The 21,132-nt window shown below is 38.1% G+C and overlaps 1 protein-coding gene across 13 annotated transcripts in view; it reads left to right on the top strand.

Moving 5' to 3' along the window:
* TENM3 (teneurin transmembrane protein 3) overlaps window positions 1–21,132 on the top strand; it is a 614,727-nt gene that overhangs the window by 474,482 nt on the left and 119,113 nt on the right. For all 13 annotated transcript variants that reach the window (XM_058669959.1, XM_058669958.1, XM_058669964.1 and 10 more), the window contains one exon: window positions 7,310–7,432. In XM_058669959.1, coding sequence (XP_058525942.1) covers window positions 7,310–7,432 — 123 coding nt within the window. The remainder of the gene's footprint in view (window positions 1–7,309; window positions 7,433–21,132) is intronic.

The following is a 21,132-nucleotide window of genomic DNA, read 5'->3' as shown; positions in this document are numbered from 1 at the left end:
AGATATTGTTGAACTTAGCAGTTAACTGGAGAGAATATAGGGTAGCAAGAAAAGTTAACATTTCAGTTTGCAATTTTGGTTCCCAGTCATGGTAGCAAACATCTGAGGGGTTTGCTACACAGCTAAGGGCTTCACATAATCATCTTTGTGTCATTTTATAGGGACTCAGTATAATTTCTATTTAATAGTCAAGAAAACTCCAAAGGTCAGAGTAAATAATTACCCAGGGCCATGTTGTTTAGTAATCACTAGAACCTAAACTTATCTGACTTCATTGCCCATGCTAAAGTAAAATATTGAATGAAGATGGAAAACCCAGCAAGTCTTAAGAATGAGTTTTATGATGCCAAAACACTATTGAGGTATGAATAGGATATTTATAAGGAGCTAGGCTACTGGAAGAGGCAATTCAAGAGATACCCAAAAGCATGAGCAAAAGGTTTTAATACAGTAGACAGCAGTAAATTAGGAGAAGAGAAAAATAGAGAATTAGGTGCATATGTAGCTAAACCACTATTACAGTCTCTCTTTACGGATATATTACATTAAAGGCAAGGAGAGAGAAAATCATTTCAAAGAAATCAGAATTAAAAGATCATAATAATATAATTATTTGACTCTTGACTTAAATTTCTTTTTAGCTGGCACACTTTGGTAATATTAGTTTTTTTGTCCTTATGCAAATCGTTGATGAACTTGCTTGGTAGAGGACCTGACTCAGAACCCTTTTGTGAACAGTCAGTTGCCCTGAGACCCTGATCACTCAGTGAGCTCTTGATTAAATTGTTATCTCTGGCAGAGACACATTTCTTCATCTTGGCAACAGGAATTTTTCTACAAGGTGACTTTCATGATATGTGGTTTTACGTTGTGGCAGGAGAAAACTAAATATACAATCCTAACTATTTTTAAGTTCAGTAATGTCAAGTATGTAAAGCTGAAACTCTGTACGCATCAAATAACTACACCCCTTTTCTTACTCCAGCCCATGTTTCTGTGAATGTGACCACTCAAGATAGTCCATATAAGCAGAATCAAAAGTGTTTGTCTTTTTGTGGCAAGCTTATTTCACTAAATGCAACATCCTAAAAATTCACCTGTGCTATAGCATGTGGCAGAAATTTCCCATCTTTTTAAGGCCAAGCAAGAGCCCATCGAATTTATATACCAAATTTAGTTTAGCCATTCTATCACTGATGGATTGTTTCCACCTATAATTATTATAGATAGTACTGCTATGAACATGGGCATGCAAATGACCCTTTGAGATCTTAATTTCCATTCTTTTGATAATATAGCCAGATGGGAGATGGCTTGATGATATGGTAGTTCTTTTTCTAATGTTTGAAAGAATTGCTATAATGTGTTCCATGTTTTCATTTAACCATGCCACAAATAGAACACAGGGGTTCAGCTTCATGTTCTCAACAAGACATGTCATACTGCTTGACACAATGCCTGATTTTGTTTCATCATATTACTTTTCTGACATCCGAGATTCACACCAAGAAACCTGTTATTACTGCACCCTTTTACTACTACCTAATCCAGTCATTTACCATCCTTCTGCACTAAGTGTTTAACCTCCTCACTTACTATAGTTACCTCATAGGACTGTAGCACAGACTGTGTTAACTACTTCACTTGAATCTTCTGGAGGAGAGTCTGGCAGCCCTGAAAACAGCAGTACTTGCAGGAAGGGTAAAAGCATGCATCCTTTAGCTATGTTATATGCTGGCTGGATTACTTTTGATTGATTTTGCTAAAGTATCTACATTTAGAAAAGCATACAGACCAACAGTGACTGTGCTAGTGGAACCACTTCCCAGACAGAGTATTGCCTGCACTGCACTAACCCCAGCAGACTCACCTTCCTGCTTACAAAAGTTACCAGAGTGACTTATTCCCCTAGGTGACTTTACCTGCCTTTAACCTTTATACACATGGACTTGAGCGGCACTAACTTTTTCTTCACGATTGGGTTGTTTTTACTCAGTGCTGTGTTTGTAAGAACCATTTATATTGTATCTTGGCAGGGTTCCATCATTTGAATTGCTGTAATTGTACATGCATACTATCATTTGTTTGTCTAGTGTACTGCTGGAAAAACACTGGAGTTGTCTGGTGCCATTTCAGCTTCTGCCTCAGTGAACATTCTTGTGAATGTCTTTTGGTGCTTTGAGTATATGCGTTTCTATTGAATATGTAAACAGACTTTTGTACACCAACTGGAGATTTAATGATTGTTTCTAAGATTTTAAATATGAAAAATTTATATTCTAGTTTCAGAGAACCAATTTACAAATGGCCTTGGAAATATTATCATTTGTCTTTGATAAAAATCGTATGTTTAGAAGCCAGTTTTGACATATGGATTTCTGATTATGTCTTCCACCATCAAAAAAAGACAAATTAAGCACTTATGTTAATTTTTTAAAAAATTTCTTTCCTGTGGATGCCCAGTTTGAATTCAGAACATTACAGATAAGTAGGAAAACAACACAGTGTAGGCAAAGGAAATCAGGTCAGGAAATCTTACCTCCTGAATGCTCTTTCTGGACTGACTTTGTAAGAGACATTGGCTGGGTGAGTCACTGACCCTCCACCTCCGCGTGCCCCTGGGATAATGATCCTTTATACATGCTTCTTTGTTAGGAGAGAATAGACATCAAAGTATTTTAAACTGTGAAAAACACATTGAGCAGAAATAAATTTCTTGCTGTCATCTGCAGATTCCATCCTGCCTGTGATAACATTTTGGATGTGAATCCAGTCCATCTCCCCTCGTTAAAATCACATAATGCATAGAAATAACATTATACAACCATGACATGGATGTCAGAAGTAGACATTTTTGGAAGGTTGTTATCTATACAACTACTGCTTCTTTAACTGCAGAAGTCACAAGGGTAATGTTTACTTACATATTTTTAAATGATTTTTGAGTCCCAATGCAATAGTTTGTTCTCAGCTTTGTCGTCATCATAATGCTGTGAAAATTGAAGACATGTATAGAAGAAAAGTACTTGTTCATTTTTTATATGGAAGAGCAAGTGTCGCTGGAGCTTTTCTTAACTGGTCTTAAACATTCTTTTTTTTTTTTTTAAAGATTTATTATTATTGGAAAGCCGGATATACAGAGAGGAGGAGAGACAGAAAGAAGGTCTTCCATCCGATGTTTCACTTCCCAAGTGAGCCACAACGGGCCGGTGGGCGCCGGTCCGATGCCGGGAACCTGGAACCTCTTCCAGGTCTCCCACACGGGTGCAGGGTCCCAAAGCTTTGGGCCATCCTCGACTGCTTTCCCAGGCCACAAGCAGGGAGCTGGATGGGAAGTGGAGCTGCCGGGATTAGAACCGGCGCCCATATGGGATCCCAGGGCGTTCAAGGTGAGGACTTTAGCCGCTAGGCCACGCCGCCGGTCCCCTAAACATTCTTAAGTTACTAATGCCCCTGACTTTCCTTCCCCCCTACATACCAGCAGCCTAATGATATCTGTGCTTTCAGTTTTCTGGATATGGTAAAAATGCCTTGTGTGTCACCTACTATCCACATGAAAGATACATTCCACTTCCCACTTGACATCCCACTTTCGAATCTCTGAATGAACAGAGAAGTGTGCCTTTCATCATCAGAAGGTCTGGATTTAAAGCCAAGGCCCACAGCTTACTGGCTTGCACACGTAAACTTTGAAAAATCTGTTTCTCAGGGTTAAAATGTAGAGAGAGTGAGGGGAAGAAGAGATGGAAAGAAAGTAATAGTAAATATTTAGGGAATCTGCGTGGAGCTTAAATGATAAGAGTGAAAAAGTAGCACTGTGCCTACCACAAGAAAATCTTCATTTAATGCATTTTGGGAAGTGGGAGTGAGAAGAGAAGCCCATGCATCCTGATGTTCTAACACCAGCACAAAGAAAACCATATTATGTGTATGGCCCAGGTTGCCCAGGATGGCCTCTCATTTGTTACTTCTCACCTAAGCTAATCTCACAGACGGGTGAGGGGTATAACTGAGTACAAAACTTCCAGCCACACTTAACCCTGTACTTCCACATGGCATAAACCAAGGACATGGCATAAACGAATGTTCCATTGGACAACCCATGAGTGGTGGCACTGCATATTTTCACATGGGTTCAGATCTGCTGTCAAGCATTGAGAAGTGCATTTATGCTACTTTATATCCAGATGTATTTTATTTTGTAAATCTCCCCTTTGCTGCCAAGATACCTTGTGTACTTCTATTATATCATTACTCAGTAATTTGTGTAGTATTCTTGATTTTTTTTCTAGTTTGCAAATTGTCCTGCCCCATTGTTAACTTTGGAGTCAGTTGAACCAGCACCCTGTCTTCATATAAAAATCTTAAATTACACATGAGCATCAAGGCTTTCCTTAAACACCAAATACCATGATTTCAAAGTAAATATTACCCTAGGCCCAAACAACTTGTTGTTCTCTATTTTCAATACAGTATTAAATAAAATGTTGTTTCATAGTTCTCATTATATAGCATCTTAAATAGAACCAGAATTCTATTCTTTTAGGTTTTTGTAATAAATAAATATATGAACACATAACAAAGCTGTCACCCATCTGGCAGAAAAGTTAAAATTGTTGTAACAGATGTTTCATTCTTCATTCTTAACATTTGACATGTATGTGCAAGCCCAAGGATTATCTCTACTCTACATTGGTTTAAACCCAGTAAGAGGCCCAAAACTTCATTAAAGAAAACTTACTACACGGAAAGATCAGAGTGATGATCAAGTATTTTGCATAAACACTTTGACCCTATCATACACCACTGTTCCTCAGCTGACAATGAGGCCAAATCTATCATTAATTAAAAATGCTTTTAGTCCACCAAAACCCACCCAGTGCAACCCGGCAGCACAACGCACTGTAGATCATGGGTTATTGCCCCCTCAATGGCAGAGCTGATTTGGGGCTCTTTGCTTCTACACAGCATCACAGGAGATCAAACTGTAAGCTAATAGGCCATGAAAAGATCAAGATTCAAAATCTTGAAAAGGTTTGGCAAACCATTGTAAGTTAGGCATCATCTACATTTATTGTTGCTGTGTCAAATTGTGTCTGTCAAACATTTGACTGTATGTAGAAGTAGCTCCGTTATTTTTTTAAACATTGCTGACATATCTGAAACTTTGAAAAATGTATAAAGTGATAAATGTTTAGAAAGCTTCTGACATTTTGCCACTCAAGCACTACCTAATTTAATGCAAAGTGGCATATGAAGTTATACCTCCTTACATGATGACAACTTGTAAATTCAAGAATTCTGTAGCCTATAAGTTAATCCATGAAAAATCTGAGTTTAGAAAGTCTTCCTAGTACACTATAATTTAAGCGAGAAGTGTAAATATAAGCATTGCTTACTCAGCACATAGTAGATGGCACTATTTATGTATTTGGTTATCCGATGTATCTCTCTTACTAAAGCATTCTTTTTTGTCAATCGGCTATTATGAAAAGAATGTAGGGCTGGCAAAACAAAACCCTAAAACTGTGGAATTTTTTTAAAATGACACCAGTTATGTATAATTATACTGGAATTTCATTCAACATCTTTTCCTACAATTGTTTACTTAAAGCTGTTATTATTAGTAGTAATAAAAGTATACTCTCCACTCATAGTCATTTATGTATTGTCTTTATATCTGTCATCCTTAAGTTACAGTATTTTTATCCACAGTTATGATTTCCTAGATTTTTAAATCTTAGAAAATTGGAGTTTTCCTAATGTTGATTGGCTAATTGTGGCCTTGTGGGCCAGGGACTCTCTCCTGCTACATATGCATACCTTCCAAATGAGATGCCAGAGTGAGCTGGAACAATCATAAGATACTTTCATGCAGTCACAGAGTATGTTTCTCCAAGAAGTTGACACCTACTGTCTGAGTGATTAATGGGCGTTCTGCAGAAGGTGGGGAAGCAGCGCAGATAGAAAAGACTATTTACTGAGAGGTCCCTGATCTGATCAGGTGACTCCAAACAGACCATCTCAAGTCTAGAAGAAATAAATGAGAGTCCCATCTGGTAAGAACTTTCTTGCTATATGCCAGCTATTCTCAGATACTGTTGAGAATCTTCACATCCCTTAAATAAAATCGACTTAACAAGTCTAGTTTTTTCACTTGAACCTAGTGTTTAACAGTGTTACATAATTTGTGCATGGTTAAACATTACACTAAGAATTGAGCCAAAATCTTACTTCATCCAAAGTCTTTGCTCTTTATGCTGTGCCAAATTAACTGTATGCCCATATTGATTGCATATTTAATAAGGAAACACTTCCTGCAACAGTGCTTTCACAACAAGTATTTCTTTTTCCATCTCTTTGGTAAATTCCAATGAGTAAAGTAATGTCAAGAAATGTCAACACAGTTCACTTTCTGTGATGCTATAATTTATACCTAGGTTTCACTATGGATATTTAGACTTCCTCAGGGATGAATTCCTAAATTGTTGTTTGTGGAGCTAAATGAGTGATCAGTAAGTGTTGATGGTTAAAATGACAGTAACATATTCTTCTAAATATTTTTTTGTTCATTAAGAAAAAAAGATAGATTTTGGTCATATTGCATTTACAAATTCATGGCTATATATTCTAGTTAGGTTTTCTAGATATTTTTAAATTAATAAAGTCTTTTGAATTTTTGTATCTACAAAAATATTGTCCCCTCATTAGAGCTCACCTGAAGTTACCTGACACACATGTTATTTGATCTCTACAATTACCGAGTTGTATGTCATAAATTCAGAAATTATTCATGCTAAATTTAGAGTGTTTACATTCTAATATGTTTTGCATATCTAAGTCCATCCTGGTCGTTTCTTTTGCCCAGAGATTCATCTGTGAGTTACAGTCTGCCTTTACCTTCATTTCAAAACAGTGATGCCTCCTGAGAGTCTGTGGATATTGTAGCACAGAACTCTGATTTTACAAGTAACCTGTGGCATCTGCCAAACTTCCTGAAATGATGATGCAAATTGGAACTTGGGCAAATTAAAGCAACTAATGATTTGTTCCTGAGTTTCCTGGTACAATCAGGACTGAGTGATGCCCAGTTTTTATGAAGTCTTGCCATAGAGCACTGTACTCCCTATGAATTGCATTTATTTAAGGAGCATTCTGTGTCGCAACTTTTTATTGTGCAGCTGTCTTTGGTGTTTCAGAAAATAGAAATGTTAACTTTGCATGTGGCTCTTGTTATAAACAGGCTTTCATTTACTCTTGCAGCTAAAAGCAGTAGACCTTTTCAACAACTTGTATTCTTTACCCTCAGCAATGCATCTGTTTGGCCTCAACTGGCAGCTACAGCAGACTGAAAATGACACATTTGAGAATGGAAAAGTGAACTCTGATGCTATGCCAACAAACACAGTATCATTGCCTTCTGGCGACAGTGGTAAGAGAAAGGATTATATATCCTGTGTTTTTCGTTTAACATCCTTTTTTCCATAACCATATATGCTTGTATCTATTTTTATGCAGGAGAAGAAAAGATTTAGAACTTCTAGATATTGTTCTTTTATGAGTTTTTTTATTAATTTACTTGAAAGGTTGAAAATTCACATTTTTATTATAAGAATAATATGACTTTCTGCCTTCTGATATGATGGCTAGACTTTTACACCATTCCTTGCAAGAATATATTGAGTTTCATTGTTAGTCTAAAAAAGATTAGAATTCATCTCATATATCGTACCTTGTATTTGAGTATATTGTTTTCTTCATTCAACTAGTGTATGAAACTGGGGAGCTGTATTAATGTTGTTCTAACAACATTTTAAATGAAAGATATATGAAAACAGTATAATTTATTGACCCTTCTTTTGGTTGCCCTTTCTTTGAATCTTGAAGAATTTATTCTTTGAGCTAATAAAGACTGGAATCTGTTCATTCTGAATTTAAAAATAGAGCTTAGGTGGAAATTTCTGTATTTCACTTTTGCAACATTAAACATTCAGAAAAATGGTGTCCACATGCATATTTATATTTATATGCTATGTATATCTATATGTGTGTACCAGCCTTTGAATTGTCATCCTCTCACTTTTGCAAATATCTAGCTCTCTCTCTTTGTAACTGTAACTTTCAAATAAATAAATCCTTAAAAGAAAAAAGAAAGCTCTATGGAACAGAGTCCTGTAAAACAGAGATTTTTAAACTATGGACATGCCTGCAATATATATATATATATATACACACACACACACACACACACATATGTTAAACCATATAATCATATGCATATCTATCTGAAATATATTACTTTTTAAAAAAATTTATTTATTTGAAAGGAAGTGTTACAGAGAGGAGAAAGAGAGAGACAGAAGGTTCTTTCATTCACTGATTCACTGCACAAATGGCCCCAGCAGCTGGGGCTGAGCTTGGCTGAAGCTGGGACTCAGGAGGTTAATGTGGATGCGAGAGCTGAAGGACCTGGGCCATCTTCTGTTTTCCAAGGCACATTAGCAGGAAGCTGGATCAAAAGTGGAGCTACACGGACTTGAACCAGTGACAACATGGCTTCTGACATTGCCAGTAGTTTAACCTGGTATGCTACAATACCTACCCGTATTTCGCTATTACTTACCCTAATTTTAGGAAATGCATCCTGACAGTTCATATTCTGTTTTATTATTGTTCCCGTTTTTAACAAATGCCAGTCATAATCCAATATAATTTCATATTTTAGAAAGGACTGTTTCAGAAACCCAGCTCTGATAGTCCTCTGCTCTTAGATGGGACTGGTGCCTCCCCCGTGACCCTAGAAGAGCATTGTTTACTGATGCTGCCTGCTGATGTAGCAGCTGTGTATTCAAAGGATCATTTTTCCGAACCATGTAAAGGGTATCCCATGTAGGAAATGGTTAGTGGGTGCCCCAGCATCAGTCTGGTGCACTAGAGGAGAGCTGGTTCTCTCCAGCTCACAAATGCTCTAAGGGATGTATAGGCAGTAGACCTTTCATTTTTGAAAAAGGGTGGAAGAGGAGGGTTTTATTTCTGTCTGGACTCAGCACTTATCCAAACTATAATCTGTAAAATTGTCGTTTTTGTTTATTGTTCTACAAATAACCACTGAACCCTTGAATTGTGAGGGATTTTTATTTGTTTTCAAATAATGGGTCTTAGTACCTCTTTCCTAAATACTTAAAAACTTGGGATACAGGAGGCTTGAGGGGTGTTTTTGAAAGAAGGGAGGTATCTGAAAACCACTGACTGCATTTAGCGCCCAAGATGAAACTGTGATGCTGACACCCCATCACCCAGTGCGTCATTCAGTTGTCACACCAATTCTTTAGAATTTCTAGAAGATTGCAACACAAAAGAAAAGCTTAGAATTCTGACGAAAGCTCATTACAAAAATTAACTATATTAAGCATAATGAGACAATTCTTTCACAGCTTTAAATGCAATACTTTTTATTTATGCAGTTCTATTATATTCTTATTTAGTAAATATAAGTCTAAGAGGGCCCAGCACGGTAGCCTAGCAGCTAAAATCCTCGCTTTGAACGTGGCAGGATCCCTTATGGGCACCGATTCTAACGTTGCTGGCCCTGCTTTCCATCCAGCTCCCTGCTTATGGCTTGGGAAAGCAGTAGAGGATCTCCCAAAGCCTTGGGACCTTGTACCTGCATGGGAGACCTGAAAGCGGCTTCTGGCTCCTGGCTTCGGACCAGCGCAGCTCTGGCCATTGTAGTCACTTGGGGAATGAATCATTGAATGGAAGATCTCCTCTCTGCCTCTGTGTATATCTGACTTTGCAATAAAAATAAATAAATCTTTACATATACATATATGTCTAAGAAGCATAAAGATTTCACAAACTACCTTCTTGCCTTTAAAGTAATTCTCAAAGCCTCCCAGTGATATTTCATAACAGGATTTCTATTCAGTGTTTGATTAAAAATGTTAGAGAAGAAATCTAAGGTTTTCAGACAAAACTCACAGATAAGGACAAAATGAATAAAGAAGTAAGAATGAAGTTTGTAACTCGAACATCAATCTCATTTCAGAAACTAAAACTTCTCCAGGACTAAAGAATTCGTCCGTAGTGGAAAGAATCACAAAGACCTATACGCAAATCTTAGCCTCTTCATTTATTGACTTTGTAACCTGGAGCAAGTTATTTAACCTCTTTGAGCCTCAATTTTCTTACAACTAGAGTGGGGATAATAATGCCCCTCTTTTAGCTCACCAAGTTCAATAGTCAGGGGACCCTCCTTATTCCTTTTGCAAACTTCCTTCCCCTATACTCTCAGCAGTTATTTCTAATCATGTTATCAAAATCAAAATCCTTGCTTAGCAGATTACTTTACATGTTATTCCACAAAAATATAGAAAGCTCCAGAGAGAGCTCTTATAATATCCTGTATTCATATGAATCGTTTCTTTCACTCCTCTCTCTCCTTATTCAAAATTAATCATTACATGGGTACTCTTCTCCCAAACCCCACATGCTGTAAGAGAAGCAGAAACAGATCCATTTTCTATCAGCTTGTTTAACACCACCATTATCTGCAGCAGCCAAGGCTGGACCGGATGAAGTCAAAAACCCAGAACTCAGTTCAGGTCTTCCATGTGTGTGCCAGGACCCAAGTATCAGAGCCATCACCTACTCCCTTCCAGGATGTGTATGAACAGGAAGTTGAATTAAAAGTGGAGAAGCCAGGACTTGGACCAGACACTCTGATAGTAGAACATGGATATCTCAAATGGCAACTTGACCAAATGCCTGCCCTCATGGCTACTTTTAATCTCATGCTGCATCTTCAAAATGTCTCCACTCTACTGACTCTATCTGGTCCACATTTGAACATTCCAAGATTTCTCACATCTTAAGGTGCAAAACAAACCCTTTAGTTCTGCCTGCTGCTCTAGCTCTAACATTTCTTCCTTCCTTTACCCAACCTCCTTGAACAAAAGCCTCCTTGAACTACTTTGATTTCTTTACCTTCCATTTTCTCCTGTACCCTTTATCAGGACTGTCTTCTGTCACCATCCCTTGTTAAAACTCATGTCTTCTGGAGTTGTCTGTTAGTGTATCAGGATCATTAATGAATAGTCTTCATTTTTCATCATACTTGAGGGTTTTTTTTATTGAGAACTTTTAATGGTTAACTTCTCCTTCCCAATTGAAACAGTCTTTTCCTAGCTTCTGATGGCACATTCACCTTGATTTTCTTCATAATTATTTTGGCAGTGACATATTTGCTTACTTGACCCACCTCCATCTCACTGATCCCTAAACATTGGTGTCTCTTTGTTCTCTTAAATTTTATTAATACAATTCCTCTGTGCTCTCTTTTTGCTTCAGTAACATTCTCTCTACTGTTGACTCCCAAATCAATAAGTCCAACATAGATCTCTCTTCTCAGCTCCAGACATCAACTATATAAAACCTATCCAAGTTTCTTTGGAACATCTCCAGTTGGGTGTCTTCCAAGCATCTGAAACTTCCTGAGCCTAAAACCAAACCCATCAACTGCTTCAATTATCTATTGTGCCAAATAAACCATAACAAAACTCAGCATCCTTAAAAGACTTATTATCTGTTATAGTTCTTGAGCCTCAATTGTAGCATCTCAACATGATCTTCCTTGTGACTTTGGCTTCACTGTATCAGTGAAGTTGACTGTATCAGTGGGTTCTAAAGAGAAGTGCTCCAAAAGAACACATTCCTATGGATCCAGGAAGAAGATAGAAAAATTTTTTATGACCTGGCATTGGACAATGTCTGTTTCTTTCCATTGATCACAAAGTCACTAAGCAACACAAAATCATGGGCAGGGCAATTAAACTGCCAAGAAAACGACAGAGGCATATTCCAAAACATGACATGGAAGATTATTTTGTAGCCATTTTTGGAAAACACAATTGCCACATCATCTTTCTTTCAAGATTTGCCTCTGTCTCAGGGAGTTCTAAGCAGGAAATGTCATTATGTTTGACTCTCTCACCCTTTCACCTGTCATATGCTGTATTTTCACCTCCACATTCTTCTTATAAAGATTTATTTTTAATAATCTGCAAGCCAAGAGTTATGGAGAGAGTAGGAGAGACAAAGAGAGAAAGCTTTCATCAACTTGTTCATTCGCAGATGCCTTCAACTGCCAGGAATCAAGACCTTCCCCAAGGTACCCCACATGAAAGGCAGGGGCACAAGCACTTGGGCCATCTTCCCCTGCTTTCCTAGGCCATCAGCAGGGAGCTGTAGCAAAAATGAGGTAGCCATGACACAAACAGGTGTTGCTATGAGATGCTGGGATTGCAGGTGGTGGCTTTAACTCCTCTGCCCCAACACAGACCCCTATGGTGTGTTATGAATTCCGTCATCTCAGCTGGGTGGTAGCAGCTACCTCCTGCCTTGCTGTCTCCAGTCTTATTTATTTTTCACACACAAATTTGAGATGGTGGTACCTAACCTGAACCCTTCAGTGATTTATCCTAGTCATTTAGCTTTACGTGAATTACAGTCCTCTCCACAATCTGTTTATGACAACATACTGCAATACAGTAACAGTAGAGAGATAAATAGTGTAAGTTCTTGAGCCTCGTTTTGACCTTTAATGCCTGTGTTATTTAGGGCAAGTTATTATTTTTTTTAGTATTTTTCTTTTTTATTAGAAGCGAAGATTTACAAAGAGAAGCAGAGACGGAGATCTTCCACTGCTGATTCACTCCCCAAATAGCAACACTGGCCAAAGCTGAGCTGATCAGAAGCCAGGAGCTGCTGCTAGGTCTCCCACACAGGTGCAAGGTCCCAAGACTTTGGGCCAATGTCTGCTTCATTCACGGGCCATAAGCAGGCAGCCAGATGGGAAATGGAGCAGCAGGGACATGAACTGGCACCCATATGGGATCCCAGCATTTACTGGAAGAGAATTAGCCAGTTTTGAGCTATTGTGCTGGCCCCACAAGTTGCTATTTTTTATGGGATTAGTTGAGAGAAAGTGAGGCAAGGGCAGAGACAGAGAGAGAATGTGATTTCACCTGTTCACTAACTGCTTTCTTTGGCTTGCACTGCACCAAATTTAAAACCAGGAGCTGAGAACTCAATCCAGGGCTCCCACATGAGTGGCAGAAATCCAATTACTTGAGCCATCACTTTGTGCTCTCTGGGGTTTGCACCAGCAGGAAGCTCAAGGGAAGAACTAAGGCTGGATAGTTGAACCAACTCACTCCAATGTGGAACATTGGTGTTAATCCCAGTGTAGTAACTACTAGCACAAATGCTCACTTCTTGGGACAAATTATATAGTTTGCACTTAAGTTTTCTCAGTTGGGGCAAACATTTGCCTCTGACCAGGCTACTTGGCTTTGATTCCTGACTCTGATTCCCAGCTCTAGTTTCCTGCTTAATGCAGGTTGTAGGCAATGTTTATGGGTCAAGTATGCAGCTGGATTTTTGCCATCCATGTGAGATTGAGGTTGAGTTCTTAGTCTTGACTTGGATCTTGGCCTATACCCATCCAGTATTGTCATTTGCAGGGTGAACCAGTAGGTAGAAGCATACTTTGTGTCTCTTCCTCACAAATAAATAAATAAAAATGTTAAAGGCACTGATAGTATTTGCCTTTTAGAATTGTCTTCAGTATTGAATGTAAGGATTTTAAACTATATGTGTACATAGTAAATTCTTGAGAAATGTTAGTGGTAACCACTATTACTATTTGATATATGCCTTCTTTGCCAAAGTGTAATGCAAAAATCATTTCTGTTTTTCCACTACTCTGTCCCAAGTTCTTAGCACAAATAGTGGCCTACAATAAGAGTTCAAAAATGAGTTTCTAAATGAATGGAAATAGTGTGCCTAAATGATAGGCCGCAGGGTATGTAAAGGGCCAGCACAGTGCCTTGCATAAAGCATAGGCAAAGCAAATGTTGGTGAAATGCAGTGATTGAAAATTGAAACTCTGCCACCAACTGCCTGTCTACATGTAAGCAAATTATCTTCTTTAGCTTCTTGTTTCCATACGATGTAGTAGTGAGGTTTAAATTGGAGAATGCGGGGCTCCAAGATGGAAACATATGTAAACAATACATATCAGTAATCATAAGTTTGTTGTTTTTCTGCAGTGTAAAATTATGTATTTGATATCCATAGAAAATTCTAAAAATAGAGCTTTAATTAGCATCCATAATATCCTCTTAAGGATATTCTTTTTGAATGCATCCTATTCTTTTTTTTTTTTTTTTGCATTTGTTGACCATGTGGTAAATACTACGTAATGAGCAGGCTTGTTGGAATATGAAGGTGGGGGGTGGTCGTTCTGAAAGCATGTGCATTGCTAGGCAGAAATCCAGCCAGCAGTTAACAATCAATAGAAGATATACACTACGGAAAATTGGAGGATACCATGACAAGACACTTCCACACCAACTTTGTTTGAAGGAACCAAGAAGACAAATGCTGAAACACATCATTGGATAGTTTGGAATAAGACTAAAAGGAAACATCCTAAGTTGTGGTTTGTTTAACTTTGGCAAATGGTCCTTCCACCTAACAGAACAAAACAAAACAAACAGCAAAGAAAAACCTCCTTTTTATGGATAAAAATTGAAATCTATGGATATCTGTGTATGTGAAAACATAATTCATGAGGTTTAAATAAATTAATTTTATGTTATTGGTCTCCATTTACCATTTTTACAAATGCTAGGTAACTTCGGATAAGTTAGATTTTAGAGCAGGATAACAGTTACCTGTAAGCTAAAGAAATGAGATTAACCAGTGTGCAAGAGCATTGACTTTTATTCGATATTGTGTATAATATTTGTGTTAGTGCAACATATAATAGTTCCTTAATTAAACACTATATTGATTTGACCTATTAAACTATGTTAGTAATGTTTTCTTGTGATAACATAGTCAGTATCCACAATGTTATGGCATGTGGCTTTTCATAAAATGATACATTCTCTCAGGATCTGAGGGTACGGAGTTCAAGGCGAGGGCACAGCATTGGAGGATGGGCTATTGATTATCGGTAAATGCCTGACCTTGCTTCCTGATGTCTTCATTATCAGTTTCCATGGGACTCAAAATGATATTATCGTTTACTCTTCTCAGCAACTACAGTTAAACTTTTGCAACTCTATTTTTTTTCTGCCTTTCCATTTTCATTATAGGCTTGTTTGCTGTTACTGTGTACAAGTAGCACGTACATAATGTAGATGGTAAAATATTTAGTATTTTGCAGCTCTCAGTGATTTGCTGATGTCATAAAGTAAACAAATATCAAACCTCTTACTTACCAATATGATTTCAAATTCTATTTTGTCCTTGTAACGTCTGTGGTTGGTTAACAATTTTTATAAAATATGTCTCAGAGTTCAAAGAACTGTTTTGAAGGCATTATAAGAAATGCTCCATTAGCAATGTGTTTTTTTTTTTATAAACTTGGTCTCACATAGGGAAAGGAATAACAACTGCTTTGTGCCAAGGGACCTCTTTTTGTTCTCACACTCTGACAACTGTATTTTCAGACATTAAGATTGTTGTGACACATGCTTACTGATGGAAGCAAAACTCACAGTTAGTAGGTGAAAAGACTGCTAGTTGCTCCCGCTTTCAGGCACAGAAAAGCAAGATGACACCCTGTTGTGTTTGAAGACATGGTGCTTCTCACTCTAGCAGGAAAGGCCTTAATTGGTATGATTCCTAACTCACTAGCTCTGAGTATGGGGTAACTACAGGGCGCTTTGCTCTCCTGTCTCTGTCTTCCTCCATCTTTTCTTAGTGTGAGTTACGGACAACCTTAGTGTTTGTTACCTGTGGTCCTTCCCAAGTTCAGACACAGGGGCATGTATGGACATGGTGATCTCAGTGAGAGGTGAGAAGAGCCTAAGAACTGGCCTTCCTTTTCTGTCTTCTGAAGCACATTTTTCTGGAGTTTCAGACATGATGAAAGGCTTCAGTCTCCAGCCTTTGATCAAGGAATCCTGATGAGTGAGCTTCAGAGAAGAGGGTTGTGCAAGTATTTACAAATTTATCAAACCATGTTCATGGCTCACTGACTTTCAGGGGTGTTTACGATCAATAAAGAGCATTTGGAAATGTTAACAGCAATGGCCACACTTGACTTTGCCAAATGAGAGAAGGGCCCCCACTTGAAAAAAAGCAGTGGTCCAGAATCTAAAAAGGCAGAGCTCCTCCACAAACCTCTAGTCCTCGGACATTAAGACAGAAGGCTTAGGCAGGGATGATGTGCCGAACTAAGTAGCTGCTTCAGTGGATTGAGACAGAGAAAAATGAGTGATGTCCTTCCATCTCTGCATCATTGATGATGACAAGAGATCAGACCTCCACCTGCCTGTTAGAGGGGACACTAAGACTGTCATTCAAAGTAAATTTACCATACATGGTGTGGTAATTTGAAGCAAATCGAAGTTGACAGGCACTTCAGGGTTAGACCAGTATTTCATGGGTAAAACTAGAGTAGGTCAGTGATCTGCAAACTATTTTGTTCTTCCACATGCCTAAGCATACTATTTGTCCAAATATAAGTTTCACTTATTTCCTGACAACATTTAGTAATGTGTTTTAAAACTTGATCTCTTCTATGTGAAATTATTCTTATTTATTAGTTGTACATATTTGACCAGACACAGCCTAATGATTCTATAAATGTTAAACTTGTTGATAATCATGGTACAAAATGAAGATATTTGACCATCCCTCTAAAAGAAATGAATGAAAATTTGTTTTTCCTTTTTTTCTTTTTTACATATATGACGTGACACTTTGTTAGGAAATAAGTGACAATGGAAGGGATTGTTCAGTTCTTTGAAAGCCTTGTTAGTCGTTTGACACAAATCACTTACTGTTCTCTGTTTCTTAAAAAGTCTGTTCAGGATTTTCCACACAACCAGGTCTGTCATATTTCTCCTTCAGTTCTGTGGAATGCAAATAATTGGCTACCTACTCTGGAAAACATTTTCTAACACAGATTTTACAGTCAATCCACTCCTCAGTTTCTGTGTAGCATACTGAAAAAACTTTATCATGGTTTAGCAAGATACTAACAATACCTGTTGTTCTTTTACTTAGTAGAACTTTTGATAATCTTGTGCAACCAGCATTGGATGGAAAATGGGACTGCTGTTGATTTTAATTCATATTTGCTACTACAGTATTTTTTGAATGCTCTCCGTGTGTGTGTGTGTGTGTGTGTGTGTGTGTGTGTGTAAAGTTTATCAGTTTCATTAGCCCATGTGAATTAGGGGGGAAATGGATGCCATAATTTCACTAGAAGAACGAGTATTCGTTAAAATCATATCTATCAGAAAAATACCTGCAGTTATTCAGTTCAAATAAAATTAGTCTACATTCTGTCATAAGCATCATGAATTCCTGCTGCAGGTAGATAGGAAGAGGGAGGGAGACAACACTAATCTTAGCTTTGACAGAGTAAGGCATAGCTGCATTGACTGTTCCTTAACCTGTTAATGCTGTCTATGTCGCAACAGCATTCTTCTTCAGGCCAGAAGCATTCAGTGACAGTGGTTGGAAGTAAATGATCAGGCCATTAAACCGCAACGCAATCTCCCCTTCTTGATAAGTCTGATTTCAAAGGATGCCCATTATCTTCCATGTCCATGTTTGCCACCACATTTTGCCCTTGGTGTAAATATATCTAAGATGAGGAGTGCCATTGAAGCCCTACCTTGGGCTAATGGTGTCATGAATAAAGCATGATCCCCCAATAAAAGCGCTGTGAAGTTTGCTTTTGTTTGGCCTACTGGAAGCTTTATGCTCTGAGCCATTGTATCCTGTCGCATTTTGTATCTGTGCAAGGTATACCTTTCTATTATAGAAGTCCACACCTGGGCAGAGTGGCCTTTGGTGTAGCAGTTGAGATGCTACTTGGGATGCATGCAGCTCCTATTGGGAGTCCCTGGATCTGAGTCGTTTCTCTGCTTGCTTCCATTTTTCTGCTCATGTACACTGTTGGAGGTGGCATATGATGGCCTCAGTAGTTAGGTGCCTGCCAGCCAAATGCGAGAGTCAAATTGAGTTCATGGCTCCTGGCTTTGGACAGGCCTGGCTCAACTGTTGCAGCTCTTAAGGAAGTGGACCCACAAGTGGAAGATATTCTCTCTCTCCCTCTCTCTTTTTCCATTTAAATCAGTAAACAAATAAATTTTATTTAAAGAGTATACATTGAAATTTGCCTGGTTCTAGAAATTAGTCCTCTAAACATGGTCTAGGGTTTCAGTGTTCCCTACGGGTGTGGACTCTCTGATTTGAAGAGGCTTTGTCACTAAAGGAGGAGAAATTGTCACAATTGCTGCTGTCCTATTCGAGCATGTCCAGTGTTGGTTGGTGATTTGTTTTGTTTTTGCAAATTAACTCGTCTGACAAAAAAAAACTTGATTACTTGTGGGATTAATTTTATAAGGAGGTACACTGAACAATACAACAATGAGACATGTCATTTCAGTGAGAAAGATTGTAACCCCTCCAAATCAATATGTGAAAAAAGTAGCAAAGGAGAAATACCTAGCTACTAAACCACTTTGAGATGATCAAATATTAAGTCCTAAAAGTCAAAACTTGATTACTAGTAACAAGCTAATGCTCTGATGTTTGAGGGGTGTGAGGATAGAACTGGGGAATCTGGTCTTTATGCTTACTTTCAAATCACAAGTATGCTGTTAAAATCAAAAATGCTTTCTAGCAGTAAGAGGTAGGATCAACACTGGCTGACTGAGTCCATATGTGAACTACACCTGCAGTTTAGTTACAACCTGTGTACTGTGTTCTGCGTGTGGAAAAGGACTGCTGCTTACTCACTAACTTACTAGAAAGAAGTTATTATACCATAGAGAATGCTTTCATTTTACAGATATTGGTCATTCTTTCCTAATAAAATTGAACATGACTGCTTGCTAAAAATATAAGCGATTTTTTTTTTGCTTCAGTGATTTACTCATTTTATATGAAATACATTAATGGGATTTGCATTGTGGTACAGTAATTAAGCCATTACTTGGGACACCCACATCCCACATAGGAATGCTTGGTTCAAGTCCGAATAATTTGGCTTCAGATCAAGCTTTCTGCTAATGTCACTCCTGAGAGACAGCAGGTGATGGCTCAAGTCCCCAGTACCTGCCATCCATATGGGAAACAGGTCGAGTTCCAGGCTCCCAGCTTCAGCCTAATCCAGGAGCACAGTGAACCAGAAGATGGAAGATCATCTCTCATCTTCCTTCCCTTTCCTCTTCTCCCCTCTCTTTACCTTCTCTTCACCCTGCCTTCCGAATAAATAAGAGAGGCAAATTTAAAGCAATATTTTACATTTATATTTCATCATAAATGCACACTAGAACATGATCTCAGATATTTACAATTTTCTACGAGTAAACAAGTTATCTCTTTAGATGAAAATTAGAATGAAAATTAGAATGAATTTCTAGCTGATAGGATTACCTTTTTTCCTCCTTATTTAGCTGTATATTCTAAGTTTGCTAAGTGGATTTGTGTTACCAGTATAAAATAAACATTTAAATTTTTCCATGCAGGATGAGCAGGTTATATTCTAAGAGTTGATGCATTAAAACTTACAGTGTTTGCTATAACCCAATTTTGAAATGTGCTCCTTGTTAAACTAGCTCAAGCAAAATAAATTCAATAGCAAAGTGGTTATTCCTTGTTAAACTGGCTCAAGAAAAATAAATTCAATAGCAAAATGGTTAACTGCCATGATTAATGCACATAAAGGAGAAGGAACAGCCGTTACTGTAAAGAGCAACTTTTATTAATTTTTCTTGTACCAACCCCTCTGCCTCATACCTGAGTTACTGCAACTGTACTGTCACTCATCGCAGGCTTCTCACAAGACTGCATTTTGAAGTTCTTAAAGCAGCAATTTCATTCACCTTTAGCCTGTTCAGAGCCTGTGATGGATCTCCACTTAGCTATAGCTGTCCTTTGCAACTTAGAGTACATGTGTCATTGTAGGATGCAGTGATCCAGGTGAAAAGCATTCCTGACACTTACCACGGAGATCCTTGCCCTCACAGCTCACATCTATAAGTGTGAATGTGTTGTGATGCGCATCAGGCTCTGTTAGGCATGAACTGTGCACCTGCCTTACTCATCTGTGATGAAAGGCATGTTACCCATGGTCTTGAATTCTGTCTCTCTTGATTGCATGCACACACAACACAGAAACATTTGGCTTTGTGGCATTGAAATGTATTACCCATAAGTCTTGAAGTTTCTATTTTTAAAATATACCATAAATGGCATGCATAGTAACATATTGCTGGTAAATATATACATCTCCAGGGAAAAGGATGTAATAACTCCTCTTAGTAGAGTGAATGAGTAGAGTACATAAAAATTCAAATTCCTAACATGATGTATAAAGACCATTTTTTTCAGCCTGGGTTTAAGGCCTTCTCTAAACTAATATCATTTTCATTTCCCACTTTTTCTCTCGTTACTCTCAAGATGAACATAGGAGCTTCTAAGTTTTGATTCTGCATGTATTTCAACAATAAATATTTACTTCCCATTTACCATAAGTGGTACATTTATTGCTCAGTTTAAGTTTGTATTAATGTACTACGTATAGGACATGGGACATAATGGTCCTTCGATTCATTAAATAGCTGCTAACGGCCAGACACTGCAACAAGCATTTTATGTATCATGCCTCATGTCATCGTTAGAATTATCCAATGATTGTAGAACCATTCCCATTCTACAGATGCAGCGCAGCATCTTCTTTAAGGTCATTCAGCTGGTAGGTGACAAATTCAGGATTCATATACAGGTTTTCCAGACTTAGAAATCAATTTTCTTAATTCCTCTGTTTTTTTAAGATTTATTCATTTTTATTGAGAAGTCAGATTTACAGAGAGAACGAGAGACAGAGAGGAAGATCTTTCTGTCTCTGGTTCACTCCCCAAGTGGCTGCAAAGGCCAGAGCTGAGCCAATCCAAAGCCAAGCCCATCCAAAGCCAAGCGCCAGGAGCCTCCTCCAGATCTTCCATGCAGGTTCAAGGTCCCAAGGCTTTGGGCCGTCCTCAACTGCTTTCCCAGGCCACAAGCAGGGAGCTGGGTGGGAAGTGGAGCAGCTGGTTT

This window comes from Ochotona princeps, chromosome 11, assembly GCF_030435755.1.
Source record: "Ochotona princeps isolate mOchPri1 chromosome 11, mOchPri1.hap1, whole genome shotgun sequence".
Classification (NCBI taxonomy): Eukaryota; Metazoa; Chordata; class Mammalia; order Lagomorpha; family Ochotonidae; genus Ochotona; species Ochotona princeps.
The sequence above is the reverse complement of the archived record's forward strand: the minus strand, read 5'-3'. Positions and strand labels throughout refer to the sequence as shown.